This window comes from Leptonotus elevatus, chromosome 3, assembly GCF_054856555.1.
Source record: "Leptonotus elevatus isolate MCC_2025b chromosome 3, RoL_Lele_1.0, whole genome shotgun sequence".
NCBI classification, from domain to species: Eukaryota; Metazoa; Chordata; class Actinopteri; order Syngnathiformes; family Syngnathidae; genus Leptonotus; species Leptonotus elevatus.
The window spans coordinates 10,516,803-10,539,282 of NC_141241.1; the positions used below are offsets into that span (position 1 = coordinate 10,516,803).

The window sequence follows — 22,480 nt, forward strand, 5'->3', positions numbered from 1 at the left end:
CTTCCCCCCTTTTCTCCAGGTTCTGCAGAAGCCCTGAACAGAGTTATGATCGTGGCACCGCCTCAGAATGCGACGGTGGTGCTCGGCCGTCCAGCTGTGATGGAGTGCATGGCGCAGGGCCAGCCCAAGCCGCTGGTGTCCTGGAGCAGGCTCGGTAATGCATTTAAACAATTCTCTGAATTCAGCCCCTCTGCTGTCGTCTTCTTTTAACGTGTCGATTGCTCATTCATTGTCAGTCTTCCCAGGAATATCTGCGTTGGCATACCTGCAGCTGTAAGAGTTGAACGAACAATAGCCGTCACCGCTATTGTTCCATTGTTCGGTTATGCGGTGCTTGCCATTAGGTGCTTTGTCATGTCAAGTTCATGCGCGCACACATGCACACACACATTTTTTTTTTATCATTGTAGTTTAATTATATGCATTTGTACAGAATGCTAACTCAGCTCAAACCAATAGCTGTTAAATAGGCAGTTTCAAACTCTAATATTGGTACTGGGTTGGGACCCAAAAGTGGGTCGCGGATTCAATTTGGGTGGGTCATGAACTTGTAGATTTTTGATAGTACCAACATATGACTTGCTGCTTTTCATTGAATTGTTTTATATTAACTTTTGATTGCAAAGGAGGGAAAGCACTCACATTTGGCTTTAGTCGATAATTGACACCCCCACCCTCACCTCAACGCGTCACATTTCCGTGTTTTAAGCTTGAATTACTCCGCCGTCCGTCAGTAATGCGGAAACACGAAATATTTGTTCCGCCGTCTTCCGGGTCACGCAAATATGTTTTTTAAAATTACCGTCCAAAAATGTTGATGTAAATATCGACTTTAACGGGGAAATCCGAGTTAAGTCGAAATTCGGGTTACATCGCCAGCGTAGGAACAGCACCTCGACGTAACTTGAGGACTCCCTGTATTATTATTTTTTTTAACATTTGCTGTAAAATCTTACAAAGAAGTCAACCGTTCTTCATGGTAAAATACTAAATGTGCTACCTTAATTTCAATAATAAGTGACAATTTGCTTTCTTTCCATTCTATTGAAAGTGTTGCAGAAAAAAGAAAAAAAAAAGACTGAGGACACATTGCATGACAATGGGAAAATGAAAGTCTCACAAAAGAAAAACTCCCAGAGTTTGATAATCACTAAGATGGGGTCTTGTGACGTACTCTATAAGAACTGTTTTTCATAACTGCAATTCAATCGTGATTTTTTTTTCTTACAAAAGACATAATTTCATCTAAGTGATTAAAACCTAAAATCCCCTTTCTCAGTGCCGCGTCTTTGAAAAACTGCAACATTATACCAGCATTTCTTTGTGTCGCCAAAAGTATCATCAGACTCTTTTTTTTTCCCCCGCGTTGATCAGATGGGAAGCCCATTTCCACAGACGTGGTTGTCCTTGCTACTAACCTGGTGATCAGAGACACGAGGCGCCACCACGGGGGCATCTACGTCTGCAGGGCCAACAAGCCTCGCACCAGAGAGTTTGTTATTGCTGCTGCTGAGCTGCATGTGCCTGGTAAGTGACATTACACTCACTTGGGTTTAGATAACCTCAAGTCAGCAAATAATTGAAACGAACGTGAGCATTGCGGTAACTGTAAAGTAGGACTAGAATGCAAGAGACAAGTCAGAGTTTTAGTTTAATCTGCCGGTAGACCTAATTACATCTAAGCAGATGTCAAATCAAGTTCCAAAAATAGTTTTAAGGGAACACCTTGAAAATTCCGCAAACGATAAAGTGGGAGAAAAGGCCGGTGGCATTTTTGCATGAAGAAATAATAAGCTGCGCCGACAGCCGATATTACCTGAGATTCATTTTTAAAATGACATTTTCGTAATGTAGTAGACGTTACAGCATTTTCTTGGTTTCATCTCACGTTTGTCACTTTTCCACTTAACCTGTGCCTATGGCAGTCACTAGTGTTTTGATTCCCTGAGAGCAGCAAATAATTGAACAGAACATTTGCTATTATGCCAACATTTCTCGAGGGAGGGAATACAAGGGGAAAAATTGTAGCTAAGGACTCCTATTTGTTTGAACCAATTCCAGCAACACAATAGGCTACAAAATGTAATAGGCCCTAGAAGAGACAAGAGATAAGTCTAGGAATTGAAATTCCTCAAGGCTGGACACGCTCTGCATTAAATTAATGAAATTTGAAGACTGGATTACTCAAGCAAATTTTTTGTAATGGAGCAAATATAGCAATGTAGGTTTGGGAGTTGGGCACTGTTATTGTAGGGTTTGGTTGACCATTTACAGTAATAATAATACTAATAATAATAAATGTAATTTTGTGCATTTTTTCTTCTGTTTTTCAGTTTTTTTTTCTGCCATAAAAATATTGTAAAAAAACGGAGTGAAAAAAATATTCAGAAATACAAGAGGAAAAATTACTCAGAAAAACAGGGGGGAAAAAAATCATAAAAAAGGGGAAAAAATTATAATAATAAAAAAAAAACTGGGAAAAAAATACTACGAAAAACAGAAGCTCGTGCTCTGTTTTTCAGAGTTATTTTATTTATTTTTTATACCTCTGAACTCCAAGTGACTTGTTGCAGACTTGCTAATGGCGGACACTTTTCCGCATACCTCCAACGTACCTTCAACTATATCACTTACTGGCTCAGTTAAGTAAGTATACGATCATTTCCTCCCCGCTTTTTAAAAATAATTTCCCCGTTTTTTTGAATATTAAAAAAAATAAGTTTTCTGAGTAATTTTGCCTCCTATTTTTTCCCCTATTTTTCGTAATATTTTTTTATGACAGAAAATTATGCATTATATCTGAAAAATAGACAATTTTAAAAAGTATGCAAAAAGACAAATTAGTCAGAAAAACAGGTTTTTTTTTTCAAGTGAATGCAATACGGTTATGTAAATAATGATGATGATGATGATGATAATAATAATAATAATATTAAATGCAAAATGTATTCCAGTGATTTATTTTCCATCACTGAATTTCTCCTCTAGTTTAAGCTATGAATTTCGCCGACCTCATGCTTTAAACACATTGAAACTTATTCAAATACGCTTTTTCAACACATTGCAAATATGAAGATATCTGGTCTGCCTCTGTCACCAGCCCCTCCAGTCATTCTTCAGCCCCCGGAGACGGTGTCCCTCTCCCGGGGAAACACGGCCAGATTCGTGTGCAACAGCTCCGGGGAGCCCACCCCGGTGTTGCGCTGGTTGAAGAATGGCAAGCCAATCCGCTTCTTCCGTCGTGCCAAGACCCAAAACCCTGGCGTACTGCTCATCAACCAGCTGGCCCTGGAGGACGCCGGCTACTATCAGTGCATCGCCAACAACGACCTGGGCACGGCCTGCGCCACCGCCAAACTCACTGTCATCGTGAGGGAGGGCCTCCCCAGCCCCCCTCGAGGCCTCTCGGTCGCCCCTTACTCCAGCACCACTGCCCTGCTCACGTGGGAGAAACCAGAGTACAACTCGGACCAAATCATCGGCTACTCGGTGCACTGCCAGCGCGCTGCAGGTGAGCGTGTATACATAAAGTATCTCTTTAACCCTATAAAGCAAAACATATCATATTAAATATATAAGACATTTTGAGCCCTCTATTTCACGAGTGTAATATTTGTTTCCCCATTAAAACCCTGACGTATATGATTTGACACAGCCACCTTGCAAGATCACCCCAATTGAGAAAGGAGAGAGACCTATACTTATTAATAGTGGCAAATGGTCTTTCTAATTTTTGGAAATACTAAAATGTTTGATATGTCTGTTTATTTATTAGATTTTTGACAGTTGGAAATGTACAAATTTAAAGCATTGTGACCTGATGTATCAAATATGACACAAATCAAAAGTCATGTGGAAGTTGATTTAATTAATTAATTTATTTATTTATTTCAAAAGGACCAATAAATTCTCTATTTACAAAGAATCAGAATGTTCTCTCATATATTTAATGGTTCAGGCTTTATAGTTAAATAGTGGTGTAAGGCATTTGTCAGAATTGGACCTTTATTAAAACACCAGTAATTATAAGTACTGTACAGCAAAATAGACTATACATAGGAGTAAGTACAAACTACATATTTTTTTATTTTATTTTTAGTTTAAAATGGCTTATCTTTATCACCATTTTGTATTTTATTGTCATCTTTGGATTGTATAGCTTTTTTATTATTATTTCTCACATAAATTATACTGAATATATATTTGCATTTATGTACAAAGCATTCTGTATTGCATTATGCAATTAGGCTCACTATGTTATATTTACTACTTTTAAATTCTACTTAAAATCATTCACTCCAATGACTTCATTATTTTTGTTCAAAAAACACAAGCAAAATGTCCGATTTTCCAATGCTACGCTGGCATTAGTGTGATCCGTTTGAGGCGTCTACCACAACGCACGGTGGTGTCTTGATGACAGCCAGCTATGGCAACAAACGGACTGATTTGGATCATTTCTCAGGTTCCGACAACGAGGAGTACCAGTTTGCGATGAACAACGACACCACGGAGTACCACATCAAAGATCTTCTCCCTCACACCGCCTACACCTTCTTCGTGGTGGCCTACTCTCTCAAGGGAGCCAGTCGCCCGTCCCTGCCCGTTACCATTGACATGCTCGAGGACGGTAAGTGTCATACCATGAATCTCAATTCCGTATTCTGCCGGTTGTTCTTCAGCCTGGAAAGACTTGATGTCCTCATCTGTCTTGCAGTGCCTAGCGCGCCCCCTCAGCTGTCGATTGCCAGCACGTCACCGACGGACATTAGGTTGATGTGGCATCCGTTGTCCTCGCAGCACAGTCGAGGGGCCGTTACCAGCTACCGTATCGAGTACAGCTCTCTAGATAATGGTGAGCGAGTTTTATGAATGATGAACAGCATGTTCAGTCACTTTGTATTCTTTTTTTTTTTTCCTCTAAGAAAGCAATAGCTCTTTTGAATTTGAATTGCATTTGATTGAAATTGGATGTGGGAAGTAATCTAAAACAGTGGTTCTTAACCTTTTATATATATATATATATATATATATATATATATATATATATATATATATATATATATATATATATATATATATATATATATATATATATATATATATTAGGGGTGTTTGAAAAAATAAATTCTGCAATGTATCGCAATATTACAGCACGCAATTCTCGAATCGATTCAATATGCGGCCGAATCGATTTTTAAACATCAATTTTTTATGGAAATATTCAACAAAACGTCTTACTTAGGGTTAGGATTCACACATTAAGCATGGAAGAATGTTACATTAGTGGAACATTAAGCCTTAATATTTTATTTCAGTGCTGTTCAAACATGAAACAGACTGCAACCTGTTTGTTAAATGCAGTGGCTCATTTATAAGCCTGAATTTTCAGATAAATAAAAACATTTTCATACAAATCTTACAGTGTACATGTACAAGTTTACTGATTTGTATTTTCTAAATTTGAGTTAAAATTTTTTTCGCAATAATCAATTTATAGATTCGTATCGAGATGAATCTGTATCAAATCGAATCGTGACCTATGAATCGTGATACAAATCGAATCGCCAGGTACGAGGCAATTCACACCCCTAATATATATATATTTCCACAATTTCAAACGGTTGAGGACTAAAATTGACTACAATGCAGATGAGCCAGTCAGTCCAGTCAATCCTGGCAAATCAGTCTACCGTGTTTATTTTCCCACAGCGGACACCGTCTTCTCGGTAGAGGTTGGCGGTAATGAGACCCAATTCACGCTCAGGGAGCTGCAGCCCAACCAGGCGTACAGATTGAGGATAGCAGCTGGAACAGGTGTCGGCTTCGGGATGCCGTCCGAGTGGGCTCAGCACCAGACGCTGGCCCACTACAACCACACCAGCCACCGCATGGGTAAGCCTTATGACTTCAGACTTGTTGTGAGGGAATTCCCACATTTTGGGGTGAGGATTTATGTGTTGTGTTTTTTTTATTGACGAGAGACATATTTAGTAGTGCTAGGTTTCACAACACAGCCTGGGGGTTTCTGTCTGACTTGTGAGAAGAGGTTTTGTTTATTTATTTTTTCCGCAAAGGGTGCACTTACCACAGTGAAGCCACCATCTGAGCACTTACAGACATTAGTCGGCGGTGCGAACAATGATTCTGCCAGGCTTTGCGGGAATTGCAAAGTATTCAGTGTTAGCGTGTCAGCCACTCAAAAAAGATAACACGTGGGACACGTTTTAATTTGGGGAGGAATGCAGCTAGGTCAAAGTTTATTAATCTCGAGAGAGCAAGCATAATGGGCGTTTAATAACATACACTGAGGTGTCATTTAAGAAGGTGTCTGCCCACTACACTGACATGCATGTGGAGTTATACGGTGACTGCGTGGGTGCTTTAAAGCCATTTATTAGAAGACGGAAGGATTATCAGGCTCTATAAAACGTGGTTATTTTCTATCCACCCATTGTGCTGTAGATGTGACGGACATTTTCTGCCAATTTTCCAAATAGTAATTGTATTCTCTTTTCTTTTTTTTTCTTTTTTTTTTTTTAAGTCATCTACGGTATGTTGCTTTTATGAGCGTAAAATGTCAAAGCTCAAAATGTGTCATTGTAAGAAATATTAGATCAAAAATGTTTTTAATACATAAATAAATTCAGAATCGGCCTTCTGATAAGTATTGCCAATATGCTTAACGAATCTACATAATATAGGAGTTGCCATGGCGACTCCCATATCACCCGCTTCAGCCCTCAGGCTATCGGTGGACCCAACTGGATATTAAAACAAGCACGTTCTCTCATGTACCCAGTGATGTTCGCTCCCACTGAGCTGAAGGTGCGAGCACAAGTGAGCACGCTCAACGTCACGTGGCAGCCCTCGCCCAATCACACGGCCGTCTCCGGCTACAAGCTGTCCTGCCGAGAGGTGGACGCCGACGGGGTGAAGACGACGCAGACTCATGTGGTCAGGCTCCGCAAAAAAGCCAGATACCATCTCTTCACTGGGCTTGGTAAGTAAGTAAGTAAGTAAGTAAGTAAATAAGTCTGTCTGTCTGCCTGCTTGCCTGTCTTTCTGTCTGTCTGTCTATCTATCTATCTATCTATCTATCTATCTATCTATCTATCTATCTATCTATCTATCTATCTATCTATCTATCTATCTATCTATCTATCTATCTATCTATCTATCTATCTATCTATCGTAACTAGCTTGCAAGCAATCAAGCTAGCAGCTATCTATCTAGCTAGCTAGCAGCTATCTATATCCAGCAGCTAACTATATGTTGTCAACTTTGCCATATTTTACTGAATAACCTGAACAGCAATGTGTGTACTGCTTCCCTACCTTGTTCGATGTTTATCATCAAACTTTTTCAAACATTGTCTGGCAAAAGCCGAAATAAAGGCATACCACTTTCAGTATTAACATTTATATACTTAGGCCTACTGAGGTCATGCATTAAGTTGTCTTGTTGTTGCCTGTTGAAGTACATTTTTCTACTTGTAAAATATATCCGGCCTTGTTTCTTTTGTTATTTTTGTGTTAGTTTCAGGCCAGCAATATGAAGTGAGAGTCTGGGCATTCAACAAGCAGGCAGATGGCTCAGCTGCAGTGTGGAAAGGAAGGACCGAAAAGGCCGACAAAGGTAAGAACCCCAGAGAACTGCAGGATTTTTTTTTTCTGGCTCAAATTGACACACATGCGAATGCATTCCAGTATCTTCGCTCCCCATGCGGCCACCCCCTTTACCACCAAGCAGTATTCAGGCAGCGGCCAACAGCTCCACGTCGATCCGGCTCTGCTGGGAAAAACCTCGCTTTAGCACGGTGCGCATCATCAACTACACAGTGCGCTGCAGCCCGGCCGGAACAACCAACGCCTCTCTGGTCACGTATCACACCAGGTGAGCCCGGATGTCTGTCATCCTTCGCATCATTGACTACTCGTCTCGGTTGCTGCCACACAGGGACGAGACAGGGATGCATTGTATTTTAAGAGCCGTTCTATCATTTTAATGAAAGGGATGAGATGATGAATGGTAAAAAGCGTTAAAGGGTGGAACAGATTGATGCACTAAATCAGTGATCCCCCAGTTCATACAAATACCTGTACATGTTCTTCGAGGACCAGCAACTATTCATCGAGAGTACATCAAAAAAAAATTTTACTTAAAAATGTTTTTATTACGAAAGATGATAAACACATTTTTTTTATCATAACACTTTTACCCGACAATGCAATAAACTGTAATATCGTGAATCTCCATCATATAGTAAAACATATTGCCGTTAACGTATATTGCTGTTAGGAAAGTTGATGGGCTGTTTTAGGGGAGTTTATGTATATTCTTCGCTGTCTTTTTAAATTTATTTTTGGACTGTCTCTTCATGCAGCCTGGTACCAAAAGGCTGCAGACCGGTGGTTCGTTGAGGACCATTGCACAAAATCAAAGCTGCAATGACTGATATTTTCATTTTAGGTGATTTCATGTGAATACAGTCTGATTGACTTGGTGGTACCATTAAAAGATGACGACGAAAAAGCGGAACCTTTTTTGACTTGCTCCGTTCTTTAGTCTGGCCAACGAGCATCTACAGTCGACCTCCACAGATTCGCTATTCAGCAATCACAGATTTTTGGGGGGGAAACATATCCCCGCTTTTTCTCTTCTTCTTCTGACTTTTATAACACTAGTCAAATTAAAATAAATATTGTGGCAAAATACTGTTTACGACATGCATGTATTGAGTTCAATCTCTAGAGATGTGAAAATGTGGCATTGCGTTTGGTATAGTTTTTCTGAGTTAATGTAGCATGGGCTACTATGGTAGCATTTTTTTTGAGATGTACAGTAAAGCCCGCTTGAAAACAACACTAAACAATTTACTTCATAAAAAATGTCAGCACTTTACCTTCGGTAAGTCAACATCTGTCCAGTAGTATTTATCCATCATCGTAACACAATATCCGCCCACCAAATCTTATTAACGCTTAGCTCATCCATCTTGTGGACGCATCAGCTAGCAACAGGCTAGTTAGCTAGTTAGTGGCTAGCTGGGTGCAAAAGCTGAGGAGGAAGCTCAATTCTGGATGCTCTTATTTTTTATAACATGCCACCGGGAGTGCAGAAGTCGAGAGTGGATGACAGCGACTTGGCTAAAGGAAGCAACTTTTGATTATATTAGGATAAGTAAAGTACACATTGCATGAAGTTTATCACAACAAGGACAATCCTCCCAGCTCTAGCTGATTGTGACATCTTGACTAAAAAACGTTAACCCACACTTGCTTTAGATGCTCAGCGAACTTAAGTTTTGTTGTTGCTATTATTATTATTATTGGCTACCATATTCTACTGAGCAACCAGGACAGACGTGTATATCCTGTTCTGTTGTTATCATCCATCCAATTGATTATTTGATGGAATAATCTATAGGATGATCAATTCTAAAAAGATTCAATACTGACAGTCCGAGCAAGATGAGACGTTCAAAGATTTGTCTGTTTGTATTTTGTTAACCTTCTAACGGTTGAAAAAATAATAATGGCTGAACGCTCTGTATTCGAAGTGGTAGTCAACATGATACAAGAGTGACTCTTGACTTACTCTTGTTTTGTACTTGACGTGTGGTGTTGCAGTGCCGCTCAGGAGATCCTGATCGGGGCGCTGAAGCCCTTCACCCGCTACGAGCTGGCGGTGCAGTCCAACGGCGTGGATGCGGTGGGACCCTTCAGCAGCACCGTGGAGGAGTCCACTTTCTCTGACCGTGAGTCTCTGCTGGATTTAAAAAAGAAAAAACATGAATTGAATGAATAGGCTCTCTTTTGTTTTTTATGTCATCTCAGGTCTCTCACTGTGGTGCTTGCATGTTTGAATATTTTTTTTCTTCTGCCCATCAAGCTTGTAAATACATTTTTAATGTTAGTTAATGAGTGTACAGTACAGTGTATACATTTGAAGAACGTACAGCAGATATAAAAAGTCTACACACCCCTCTCCAAATGCCACAAGATTAAGGTAAATCATTTCAAAATTCCACCATTACTGTGACTTAAGCCTAAAGTCAGATGCTATGTATTGGATAGCATCAGATGGTGCAGTTGTACCTAATATGAATCCAACTGTGTCAGTCAAGGGGAAGGCAGGTAATATGAGCGTGTGTGTTTTAATAAAATGTCCACCACCAGTCCCCATATCCTGAGCCCCCAGCCTCTCTTCCCTTGCCTCCTATTGGCCCGCTTGTAGTCTCCTTGCTGTACCCAGGTGGCTGCAGCATGAGGACACAGATGGTTGTCAAATAACATGTCCAATCCCCCGCCAAGACAACACACACACACACACGCACACACCCCCAGCTGAGAACCTTATTAGTGACTTTTAATTACCGACTGCTGTACCCCTAACTCCCTCCCTCCTGTTCTGGTTTTATCAGGGCCCTCGCCGCCACACGAGCTGCGCCTGAGCGCGATCGACTCGTCCTCAGTACTGGTGAGCTGGCGCCCCCCGCTGGAGCCAAATGGTGTCATCGTGGGCTACAGGATCTTGTTCAGCAGCAACCTGAGCCAACCCGAGCACTTGTGGAGGAACCTCTCTCAGAACGGTGAGAAAGATCACCATGACAAGGGATGAGCATCCAATTATAAGGAAATTTGATGTGGTTACTGTAATATTTGGGGAAACCAGTTTGCGCATTATTAATTAGTATTATTGCCGGGTTGCATTGGTCAGACGTTGCAGGTCACGATGTGTCCCCTTGCGCAAAATGAGGCCCCCCGCAGTAGATGGGGCCCCACACATGGAGTGTGATCTACATGTAGGGAGGGGCAGCTGTGTTTTCACTTTTTGAAGTTGAGTGAAATTGACATGCATTGGTTTACGGGGGCCTTGCCACATCAAATATGGCGGACACGCTCGCATCCAGAAAAGTACGGCAAGTAGTTTCTATGAATTAGACGTCTATGCTGCTTTTTTAATGGTATAGTTTTAAGATTATAGTCACCATGGTGTCCAATCCATTGCTTTATTGGCTTCTCAAATGCATAACCGACATGAAGTTAATATTTGACAATTTATTGGTGAGCTAAACCAGTGGTTCTCAACCTTTTTTCAGTGACGTATCCCCTGTGAAATATTTTTTCAGCCAAGTACCCCCTAACCAGCGCTAAGCATTTCTGATTGAAAAACACAACAAAAAACAAAATCAACAACAACAAAAAACGAGTGCTGTGCCATCATTGTCTGATTGATTAACCTTGGGAACTCTATTTGTATTTATGTGGTCTCTTGAATTATTTGGAAATAAAAAGATAGAACTTAAGAAAGAAAGAAAGAAAGGAAAAACTTAATTATAAATAAAGCATTGTGCACATACACATTTTTTATCAAAATAAAGTGTCATCTTTTAGGATCATACAAAAGCTCTGTTCTCAAAAAGAATTAATTAACTGAATTTAAATAAAGTTTTCAAGCGATTGACAGGTGATTCATTCTAGGTGGCATATGACAAGTAGGGTCAAACCATTCTGGTATGGGGGAGATGCTGGGTTTTTAGGACACAGATGAACAAATTAAATAGCCTACTGAATATAAAATAAATGTTATGAATTTATATATTTTTTAGAAATATTTACTATTATTTAATATTAAATGTACCTTTTAAATATATTTTAAAATATCACGCACCCCCTGGAGTGCCTTCACGTACCCCCAGGGGTACACATACCCCCATTTGAGAACCACTGAGCTAAACTGTCGAGCTAACCTAGCTAGCTTAGCATCATAGTTCAGACAGCTAGCTTACGTGCGAACAGAACCCTTTGTTTCTTTCTTTGTTTCTTTCTTTCCTTTCTGTCTGTCTTTCTTTCTTTTTCTTTCTGTCTTTCTTTTCTTTCTTTCTGTCAGTTGGTCTTTCTCTTTCTTTTTTCTTTCCTTTCTTTTTTTCTTTCTTTCTCTTCTTTTTCTTTCTTTCTGTCTGTCTGTCTGTCTTTCTTTCTTTCTTTTTGTCTTTCCGTCTCTTTCTTTTCTTTCTTTCTTAAAAATAGAAGAACTGTGTTAAAATTGCATGTGTAGACAAACATTCATGCTCACATTCACACCTACAGAGAATTACTTCATAAAGAAATGCATGTTTTTGAAAGAGGGGAAAAAAAACATGTAAGCAAGCAAGGCGAGAACATGCAAACGCCCCGCTGATAGTTTTGAGATTTGAAACCTTGAACGCCCTAATTTGACTAAGCAGATACTAAAATTAATGCACTTATTATACACTCCAAAACACTTCTTACTGCATCTATTTTCTCTACCGTGTAGGCAGCCTCACCAGTGTTGAGGTGCGGGGATTATCCAGTGGCACCCATTACTTTTTCAAGTTGGGAGCATCTACAGAGGTGGGAGCCGGCCCTTATTCGCTTGCCAGGGACATTCATACACCCCCCGACCAATACGGTATGTGCCATTCATTTCACATATACATTGTGCATCTTGTGACAGTAAGTCACAGCAGCTCTTGAAGGCTAAAACACAAAAACACACATTTGATGTCACACTCCAGACAAACAGCGATTTGTATACACGCCATCCAAAAAGTCAATGTTCCATCATGTGTCCTGTTTAATATGAAGTCTCAGTATCATGCTTATGTCGTTGTCATGGGCTGCTGTGCTGGCCAAGATGCACAATGAATGGAAATGACATAGATGGTGTGTGTGTATGTGGGAGAAGGCTCTTGCCATCTGTTTCCTCTCTACTTTGCTGACAAAAAGATAAACTGGCATAAATGAATATCAATGAAGGGAGTTGAATGGATTGCTATTACATTTTAGCCTTGCTTGATATAAAGAAGCGACGTTCGCTTTGCTTTATTTTGTTCTCTTTGCTGTTCAGGCCAAAACCGAATGTGTCATTTTGTGGGTAAAATCGTTATTTTTTTAAAGTGCAGTTTCTGTGAAGATAATACTGTACGTAAATAGCCCCGTGCTCCTTTATGATGGATTGGAATGTTGTTGTGAGGAGGAATTGGCAAAAATACTTCATACATTAGTGGGTAGATATGAAAATGGATTATGATAGAATAATTATAAATGAAAGCATCGCGTAATAACTTGAGTGACTATCATTTGGTATCTTCTTTGTCATTATTAAGTTGCAAACTAAGTCAATGGCATGAGTAGATTGTTTTGAGATTATTTTTGTCATAATAAGCTTGGTGTACAACAATTAGAATTAAGTCTGACCAAAACTAAGAAAAATCAGACAAATAAACCTTAGTTATAACAATAATCATTAGTAGGGCTGAGTATCGATTCTAATTTCCTCAATCGATTCGATTTCGATTCACAAGAGTTCATTTCCATTCGATGTAGATAACCCCCCCCCCCCCCCAATTCAATTAACTTCACTTCAATCCAATATTGATTAATTATGGAACATCAAGTCTTCTTAAATATCAAGGACATGGTAAAAACTCCACAAGCATTAATTTTGCGCAGGATGTAACTGGTTAAATGATTTAGTTTTATAATCACTTAAGTGTTACACAAACATTGGCATCAACAAGGATGAGATGGAAATATTTTCATAATTCTAATTCAACTCAATTCAGCCTTTAAATTCTATTTTCTCATAAATGTATGGGAAAAAGAGATATTAAAATAATCGATTCATGGTTTTATTATTTTACGAATCGATATCAGGCTGGAAAAGGAAAATCTATTTGATTTTTTATATAAAGGTGGAAAAATATGTCCAATGGATGGATGATTGATAATAAATCAACAAAATCATACAATGCTAAATAATAAATGATAAATAATGTAATATATCAACAGTATCCAAAATAAAAAGCGTCATATAATATAAAAAATATCCCCCAAATTGTCTGTTACCAAAACTAGTTCCAGTAATGTATACAAATATATCTGATAGGAATATTTTGCCATTATTTTCAATAGAACTGGACATCCATGCAGTGACAGGCATCATCGTTGGAGTGTGTCTGGGGCTCATATGCATCCTCCTCTGCATGTGTTTCAGTTTCCGCAACACCAAGACCAGGTAATGTATCTTCCACTAAGACCAGGTCCTACACCCAGACCAAGCAATGCATCTTAGACTAAGACAAAGATTTTTTTTTGTAGCTGCTGCTAGCGATGCATGTGTTGTTAATGCCACGACACGTGATTGCCGATAAATTGGCGTCAAGCTATAATCATCATCAAGTCGACTTCTCACACTTACACCAATTAAGTCCCACCTACAGTTGCCACTTTTACGTGTGCCTCAAATAGGGGGGTATCTGGCAGTCTGGACTCCACAGCCGTGACCCCCCAGTACAGGAGAGGGGGCTACGCCAGTCCCGCCCATGCGCCAGAGTGCAACGATTGTCACGAGCTGGAGACGCTAATGCCCCCCGCCGGCAAAGAGTCTGGCCAGTCGGCATCAGAAGCCCCCGAGGAGCTGAACCTGATGGTGAGCGCCGACACCTGGGAGGGGGGGGATGCCCCAGCACCTGAACCAAAGGTCAAAACCAGCTCGTTTGTGTTTCACGTATTGATTGTGGCGCATCCGACGTGTCGCCGTCGCCATTTTGCAGGCTGCTTGGAACGGTTCCATCAGTCATAACTGGGCCAACAGAATCACCCGATACAGAGACACCGTCACTGACGACTCGGCGGGATTCGTCGCTGGAGAAGTCAACGTGACAAACAATACGGTAAATGAAGACATCACTCAATGCAGTCAGCTGTCAGCCTTTCAGAAGAATGGATTTAGGATGAGTTTAGTTTGGCGTTTGAATGAAAGATTGACATGTGATTACATTATGTGTGGATGTGAATGGAGTGTGTAAGTGTGTGAATAAATTGAAATATATTTACATTTACGTGTTGTAATGACGTGTGTATGTGAAGTGATCAACACATATGTATTGTGTGTGCATCAAACTTGAAAAAACATTTTCATTAACGAAATAAAATGAAAACAAAAATACTTTTGACAAAACGGAAACTAACGAGAACTGCATTTATTTGAAATGTATTTATGCTGCATTCGAAAGTCGGACTTTTCCGAGTTCAAACCAGGAAGTGTGTACGGAAATGCCCCCTTGAACTCGGAAATTCCACTTGCGAAGTCGGGGGGAAAAAAGTACTCCGACTTCACCGACGGACTACAATGTGATGTCACCTTACAATGGCGACCCCTTTGGAAACAGACCGTGAATGGTAAACACACAATTTACTCGATTATAAAACTAAATAGCTTTCTTCATTCATAAATATTCGACATAACTCCACGTAACACAACGTACGTGACAGTATGCCGTTATCTCCCTGCATGAAATTATACGGTGAACTTCTGAACTGTATGGAATACTTATGAAATAAGATAAAAACAATAAATTAAGCAAAATTGTGAGAAGTGGGAGAATTTATCACTAACCGCCATTTTGGTTACATTCACGAACGTTTTCAGGTCGGAACTTGGAAAAAGCCAACTCTGATAAGCCCGACTTCCAACCATCCTCGAATGTAGCATTATTTCGGTATTTCTGTACGTCCGTCCAGAAAAAGGAAGGTCAAATGGTTGTTTGAGAATTGTAGTTTACTAGACGTCATTACATAATACCTAATACATTTTAATTTTAGTGGAAATATTTGGCCAGCTAGCACCTCACTGTTAGCCAGCTAATGTCGTGATACTAAGAAACGAAGGGGAGTTTTCAAACTTGGACGCTGGACCTGAGAGACGAACTATAACTTAGCGCTAGCTAAAATGAGGCGAGTAGCGTGGAAGTGGAAGTCAACCTTAAACATTACTTGACAATAATATGTTTTATGTGTGACCTCTCTAGTCTAAACATGGCGCTCTGATTAATATTTGTCAGGTTCCGGCAACATAGAACATTTAAGAAACAACAAATCAGAAAGGAAGACAAAAGGTTTGAATTATTTTTACTCGCGAGGAGAACGGAAAGAGATGTGCCCAGTTACAGTCTCCTATCGCGCTCTGGACACACTTTGTCGTTCCCTCTTTAACCTTAACCTTGATATGCTGTGTCAACACGCTAGCGCTTCAATGGGTATGAATGAGATAAGTGATTATGGCTTTGTATACAAATAATCAAGCTAAACCTGTATTTTTGCAGGATTGTCCGAGCGCATCCCCGTCCAGTAACCAGGTGGAGGCCGAGGTCATCGTCCACTCGGAGCTGTCCGACCCGGTCAGCGGGAAGGCCAAGGCGGACTGCGGCCGGGCCAAAGACTCCAAAGCCACCCGGGGCCCCTCGTTAGAACAGAGCGAGGAGGAGAACCCTCCCAGTAAACGACCGCTGGACCCGAGCCAGCCGATTCTTCCCTCGACAAGTCTGGCTGCCGACCAGAACCGGGCGCCGGAGGATGTCGCGGCGGAGGCGATTCGTGCCGGCCCAAAGCAGGACTCGGGGCTAACCAACGGCTTCCACTCCCCGAAGACGCCGCGGCCCATGGCCAAATCTGGGGAAAACGGGGACGTTCGACGCTGCCCTTCAGCACAAGCAAAGAGCAAGTCTGCCAGTCTCACCCCTGCTCCTTTTGTCACTTCAGGCCTGGTCCACCCTACCTCAGTAGCACACGGTTACTTGTGGCCGTAGTTTCTGCATGCCAGGTTGGAGCAAACGGAGACATTCGTACCAGGGATGATTGTGTATACGAGCCTCATTGTCAGTCGGATTTCTTTTGTACTTTGAATCCACACTTTCATACATATGTAAATACATGATACAGTCTATTTTTAGCGGTAGAGTGCTTGTTTTCGGAGTATGCATCGTGACCGTACATTCCTCTGGGCTGCGTAAGCAGAAGGATTCAGTGCAGACCTCTCGATGCCAGACCTAAGACGGGAACCAAAATGGCAGGTGCCAGTCCAGTGGGTCGAACTGAGGATCCACACACACTTTTAAGAATGTCCAGCAACCGTGTCTCTCTCTAGCCTCATTCTGTCTCAGGGTCACATACACACAACTGGAATATGTGCCATTCTATCTCAGCCACACACATTTTGGAGTGTGGAGTTTTGTATTGCCGTACTATGACTGCATAACACTTGACTTCAGATGAGCCATTGAGAGCTAGAGTAGGCTTATTTCATTTTGGTGGCTTTGCCGGAGAGTGATTACGGCTGTAATCAAATCTCGGTGATTTTTATGATTCTTCTTTTGCAGAACTTGGTAGTTTTCCTCCGGATTTATTTTATTTCAAACAGCCATCAAATTGATCAATATTTCATGAAAGATGATAAATATTATTTATCAGGAATGAAATATGATCCATACGATAACTACGAGGCTTCTGCCTGCACCCTGATCAAATTCCCCCAAAATCACCTTGGATCAGCTGCGCCTGTGTTTAGACATGGTCCGAGCATGAATAACTTTAGACCAACTTTCTGCACCCAAGTTGTCAATCCGCCAGGCGTATCTCCAGCATGGCACAGTGGTCTGCCAAATTAGCAAACAGGCACAGCAAACCTTGCACCTGTACACAAATCGGGATACACCAGCATTTGCACCTGTACACAAATCAGAATCACTTTGATCGCTATTGTCAGTTATAGCTACACAGTAAATGTCACTCTATTTAGAGTCAATTTGACTATTTGGAATGGGACCAAATAGACTCACTTTTACAGAGTACAGTAGATTAATATTTACAATTGAAAGAGAGTAAAATAAAGAACTGGAAATAAATAAATAAAAGTCACTCAACGGTTAAGGAACAAACTCACGACCTTCAGACTGTCATACTACCACTTGAGCTATGCCCCTCCTCTTCTTTAGTTTACTCTCTTCCAAGTGTAAAAATTACTCTAAAACTGAGTCTATTTGGTCCCATTCTAAATAGAGTCTAATTTACTCTACAGAATTCTACTGTGTAGGAATTTTTTTGTCGATAATGCAACACGAAACACGGTAGTCGATGAAAGTAGAGCCTTAATTGAAACTTTGAATTTAACAAGTATTCAAATGGAAGATAATGCCTTTCTTATATTCATTAATTTCTTCAATTAACTTCAAAATCACAAAAATTCAGTTAGCCTTCTCTAGTTCTTAGTCGCTCAAATGTGAACCAATAAAGATTGGATCTGATCCCAACACCCATACAGACTTTAGCCAAAGTTTGTTTGTTTGTTTTTTTATTTATGAAGAAGTGTTAGCCAACAACCATCAATTTGTAATATGACAACATAAAGTTGCAATGTTACAAAAAGAGAAACATTGGAAATGAACCCATTCACAACAATTTATGATTCTCCTAAGATGTTTTTTTTGTCCTTCACATTTGACTTTTTGTTTTTTGCATTACAACTTTATCTTGTAGGTTTTTTGTTGTTCATTTCATTGTGACCGAATCCTTTGTAGTTTTTATTTTTTAATGTCTGGTTGTGGAACTGTTACTGCCACCTATGGGTCACATTCTTTTTTTTAAGATGTACACATTCTTCTACATGAAACCAGGGATTTTTTTCCGAAGTAGCAAATCCAGGTCCAGAAAGTTAAAAACCCTGCCACAGTTTGGCTTTAGCCCCTTATGCTAGCTAGCTAGCTCCCTAGCAGGTGAACGAGCACCTGGGGAGCTCGCTAGCAAGCACCTGGGGCTAAAGCGTGGCAAGGTTTTTACTTTCCGGACCTGGATTTGCCACTTTTGGATTTTTGGGTGAAATTTCAATACACTAAAATTTTCGACGGCCGCACAAGTATTTAAGTTGAAGTAATTGTGTGTAAGAAGTGTATTGCTTTAAAAAAAAAAAAAAAAAAAAGTGAACTGGTGCATTCCGACCGACTCCTTATCAACCACACTACCTCATTTATTTTTCAGGTTTTCATTGTGCTTTGTGGCATCAGTGTGACTAGCATCTTTTCCAGTGTTATTCTTTTCATTTCAGCAAAATACATTTTCGAGAAATAGCCTTGTTTTAAAACAGAAATATGCCGAATCACCCCAAATTCATACAGCATCATTGCATGTATTATGTTTTTATTGAAACTGAATTATCCACCATGGTCACAATTGAGTCAAGTGGCTCATCCCTCGTTTCCACCCATTTGTGTATTGTTACATTTTTTTCAATTTGTAATTTAATTGTTAGCCATTGCATTATGTTGCTCTGTTGTGTTGTTTCTTATGCTGCATTTCAGGGATTTTTTTTTTTTATGAAGAAATTTGAGTGATGATACAGTAAAACATAGATTTTATTTTTGGGTTGGAACTGGCTGCCAAAACTTGGACATCTTCATCTCCTGGCTTTTAGTATGATTAATCGGCTATGATTTGTCTTTAATATGATTTGTCTTTAATTTAAAAATATATATATGCTTATTGTACCTTTTTTTTTTTTGGTGAATTATTGTTTTCAACGCTTAGAGGTCAGAATGCAGCATCATTTCCAAGTACATACAACTCGAGTATTATTCACTAGAAAAACAATCCTTGTGTTAGTGTTTGACGCCCCCTGCAGGCCATCACTGTTTTTCCATCCACTTTGTTGTTAATACTTCACTTTTGCCAAGCGTGAAAATTTATGTATTTTAGTGCTTGCACAATCACAAATAACCCATTTGAAGTTATAAATAAATAAATAACATGCCCTTGACACCAGTTTTACCGCTTGGCAAAAATTGGGGAGACATGACAATAGTCTCGATGCCAGACCTGAAATTGAACAAAATTCAGCATCACGTTTTAAAAGTATGCTTTGAGAATTGTGATTGATCATTTGTCATGTTTTTGTTGTTGGTCACGTACACCATATGGGACACGCACTTGTTTTTCATGCTGTTCTTATGTTTGCATGTATAATTTTGTCTCAATGCACAGTTGATACCTCAAAACCTGGTAGTGTACAGCATATCATCCATCCCAATGCAATACAGTTTACTTTTTTTTTTAATTGCATGATAGCAGTAAGGGGAAAAATGAATGTGTTCAAATCACATCAGCTGGAGGCTTTTTTTTTTTTTTTTCATTTTAAGGGGTCACTTGTCATGTCACTACGCTTTAACTCTCTCTGTCACTTCCAGCTGGTACTGCTTTCAAGTAGTGTTTGATGATTAAGGTTATTGCCATAGTCCTACACAAAACACACACATTTGTGCCAAGTGTAAATAGATACAAGGTTGAATGTTCAGAGAATACCTCCAACATTAAACCACATGAAGTATTAAATGTCTAAATAGTGGATTATGTTGTTGTTGTTGTTGTTTTACACAAGTACATTTAAGAGAATTGAAAAATGTGTCGCCCTTACCTAACCCAAGCCGTTTTGAGATAATCTGTTCTCATGGGAATTTGGTACAATTTTCTACGCAAAAACGCAGCATAATTATAGAAAAGTCACTCATGTTTGAGCTAACTAAAGATGTATTTCTTAATACTGGTTAAAAATATAAACTTTTGTTGGTTTCTTTTGCATTTCTTGGAGAAGCCTGGCAATAGAGTTCTCCACAAAATCAATCTGGGACTGCTCCGCGTTGATTTACTCTCGAAAGGCGGGGCATGCAGTACAACACTTGCTGATTGGACGAAGCAGAATCGTGTGCACAGTCTACCTAACTTTTGTTTCGACCAATCACGGCAAAGGATGATAATGTCACCGACATGCGACTGTTGTGACTAGCAGATTTTTTTTAACTTTATCAAACAATTTCAACAGAATACACAAACAAATCGTGAACACTACACACACGTTATTAATACAAAAAATATATATACAAGCAAAACAAAAACAGCCAGGGGGGATATTTAAATTAAAACATTTTTAAAAAGAGTATAAAGCCAACGTTCTCATCGTTTTCTTGTTAAAAGATCTCAATATAGTATTAATGTACTGCTTGGTTTCCATTTCAAAAACTAAAAACAAAGGTTTCGAATTACTAACTTTTGATTTGTGTAAGTGAAATTTCGCCAAAATTATTATCAAGTTTATTAGAAACAATTGTTATTTTATTTTGATCATTATCACTATTACAGAAAACAAACAGTACCATTTTCCAGAAGAAAAAAACAGAAATGAATGTCGATTAGCTGATATCATGGCGTTGAGTTTATGTTGTCGGATTTGCAATGTTGATATGCGGATTCAAGAGACTAATTCAGCGAGAACAGAATTAATTGCAGCGTCCACGCATTCGTCCACCGGTGTCGCTATGTTTTGGTTTGTTTCTTCCCAAGGCTTCGGCGCTTCTTCTTTTCTTCACAGCTGCATATCCCGCCCCCAAATACAACGTCGCTCTGTGATTGGTCCGAACCACCAGTGGTTTGTATTGATGGAAATCAATGGGACCGGTACAAGATGGATTCTCGGGAGTTTGTGAGCTCACAAATACCGAGTGGTTAAAATGGCAAGTTAGAAAAAATTAATGGCTAAATCCAACAATCATGTGGAACTCCATTCCCACACTACAGTCTTTGACATTGTTGTTGTTGTTGTTGTTTTTTTAACTCTCAGTGACAAAATCTAGCCTAAAAACAAAGTAGTTTCAAGTAGAACCATTGTGATACATAAAACAATTTTATGTTCTTTAACCATTTAGTAAGAAGTGTCATATTTTTGTACAAAAACAAACCGTATGATTAGAAGACTGAAATTCTGGCCTATTTAAAATAGTTATGCTCTATCAAGTTTTTGTGTGCTCTGCATCCTCATTTGAAAAAGTGCAAATATGATCTTTTTGCACTTGTTAGAGGAGTAATGTGAGATGTAAAGATAAAACTAATTTTAACAAAAAATAGTAATAATAATATATGCACGTCCTGGAGTATTTGGGAAACTTCCGAGGCAAATTCAAGCCACCATTGACACAACACAGAAACTATACCTACAATTTGGCCTACTTATTTTTTTTTCTTTAATGTTAAAAGGATTTTGTAGAATTTTGTTCAAAATTGTAGTGTATTTAATAGAAAACTGATGATTTAGACTTAAACTTTATTTTCTGAATACTTTTTGATATTTTATGCTGTACGCCCATATTTAAAAATATACAGTATACCGGTAAATAAGGGATAATAAATACAATAATAAAAAATTGTAATAAAGGCATAATTTGAATACAGCTCTTTTACTGGACCTCCGAGATTGTAAAGCTGTACCTAATTTTGTGGCTGCTGACTGTAGTTGCCATTTCTATACGAGCCACAAAGAGGCAATGTGGTCATTCCTAAAGATTCCTGAAAAGCAGCAGAGATGAAAAATAGAAGTAAGGAGCCACTCCCAGTAGCTGAGCTGCCAGTCGTGGAATTCACGTGCTGCTTAAGATCTGCAAACATTATTTTTAATATTACTTGAAAAATATGAATCGTGATTACTTCAAAGGCGGTGAGTGAGGTCAACACAAGATAAAGCAGACAGGAATAAGAGAGCCAGGATGATGACGTCACATGCCCGAATCCCTGGACAATTCCAATAAAAGCTCATGTGACACACATCACTCACATGTCTACGCCGCACAGGTGT

At 39.4% G+C, this 22,480-nt stretch overlaps 1 protein-coding gene across 3 annotated transcripts in view; it reads left to right on the plus strand.

Moving 5' to 3' along the window:
* igdcc4 (immunoglobulin superfamily, DCC subclass, member 4) overlaps nucleotides 1-20,203 on the plus strand; it is a 61,366-nt gene extending 41,163 nt beyond the window's left edge. For 2 of the 3 annotated variants that reach the window (XM_086072154.1, XM_086072155.1), the window contains exons 5-20: nucleotides 20-154; nucleotides 1,375-1,527; nucleotides 3,101-3,511; nucleotides 4,466-4,630; nucleotides 4,718-4,855; nucleotides 5,713-5,895; nucleotides 6,803-7,003; nucleotides 7,541-7,639; nucleotides 7,711-7,897; nucleotides 9,634-9,761; nucleotides 10,428-10,595; nucleotides 12,305-12,439; nucleotides 13,945-14,047; nucleotides 14,281-14,512; nucleotides 14,586-14,705; nucleotides 16,137-20,203. In XM_086072154.1, coding sequence (XP_085928280.1) covers nucleotides 20-154; nucleotides 1,375-1,527; nucleotides 3,101-3,511; nucleotides 4,466-4,630; nucleotides 4,718-4,855; nucleotides 5,713-5,895; nucleotides 6,803-7,003; nucleotides 7,541-7,639; nucleotides 7,711-7,897; nucleotides 9,634-9,761; nucleotides 10,428-10,595; nucleotides 12,305-12,439; nucleotides 13,945-14,047; nucleotides 14,281-14,512; nucleotides 14,586-14,705; nucleotides 16,137-16,619 — 3,041 coding nt within the window. In that variant the 3' untranslated portion in view covers nucleotides 16,620-20,203. The remainder of the gene's footprint in view (nucleotides 1-19; nucleotides 155-1,374; nucleotides 1,528-3,100; nucleotides 3,512-4,465; nucleotides 4,631-4,717; nucleotides 4,856-5,712; nucleotides 5,896-6,802; nucleotides 7,004-7,540; nucleotides 7,640-7,710; nucleotides 7,898-9,633; nucleotides 9,762-10,427; nucleotides 10,596-12,304; nucleotides 12,440-13,944; nucleotides 14,048-14,280; nucleotides 14,513-14,585; nucleotides 14,706-16,136) is intronic. The other variant, XM_086072156.1, reaches the window with a different exon arrangement.
* Nucleotides 20,204-22,480: the final 2,277 nt, after the last annotated feature.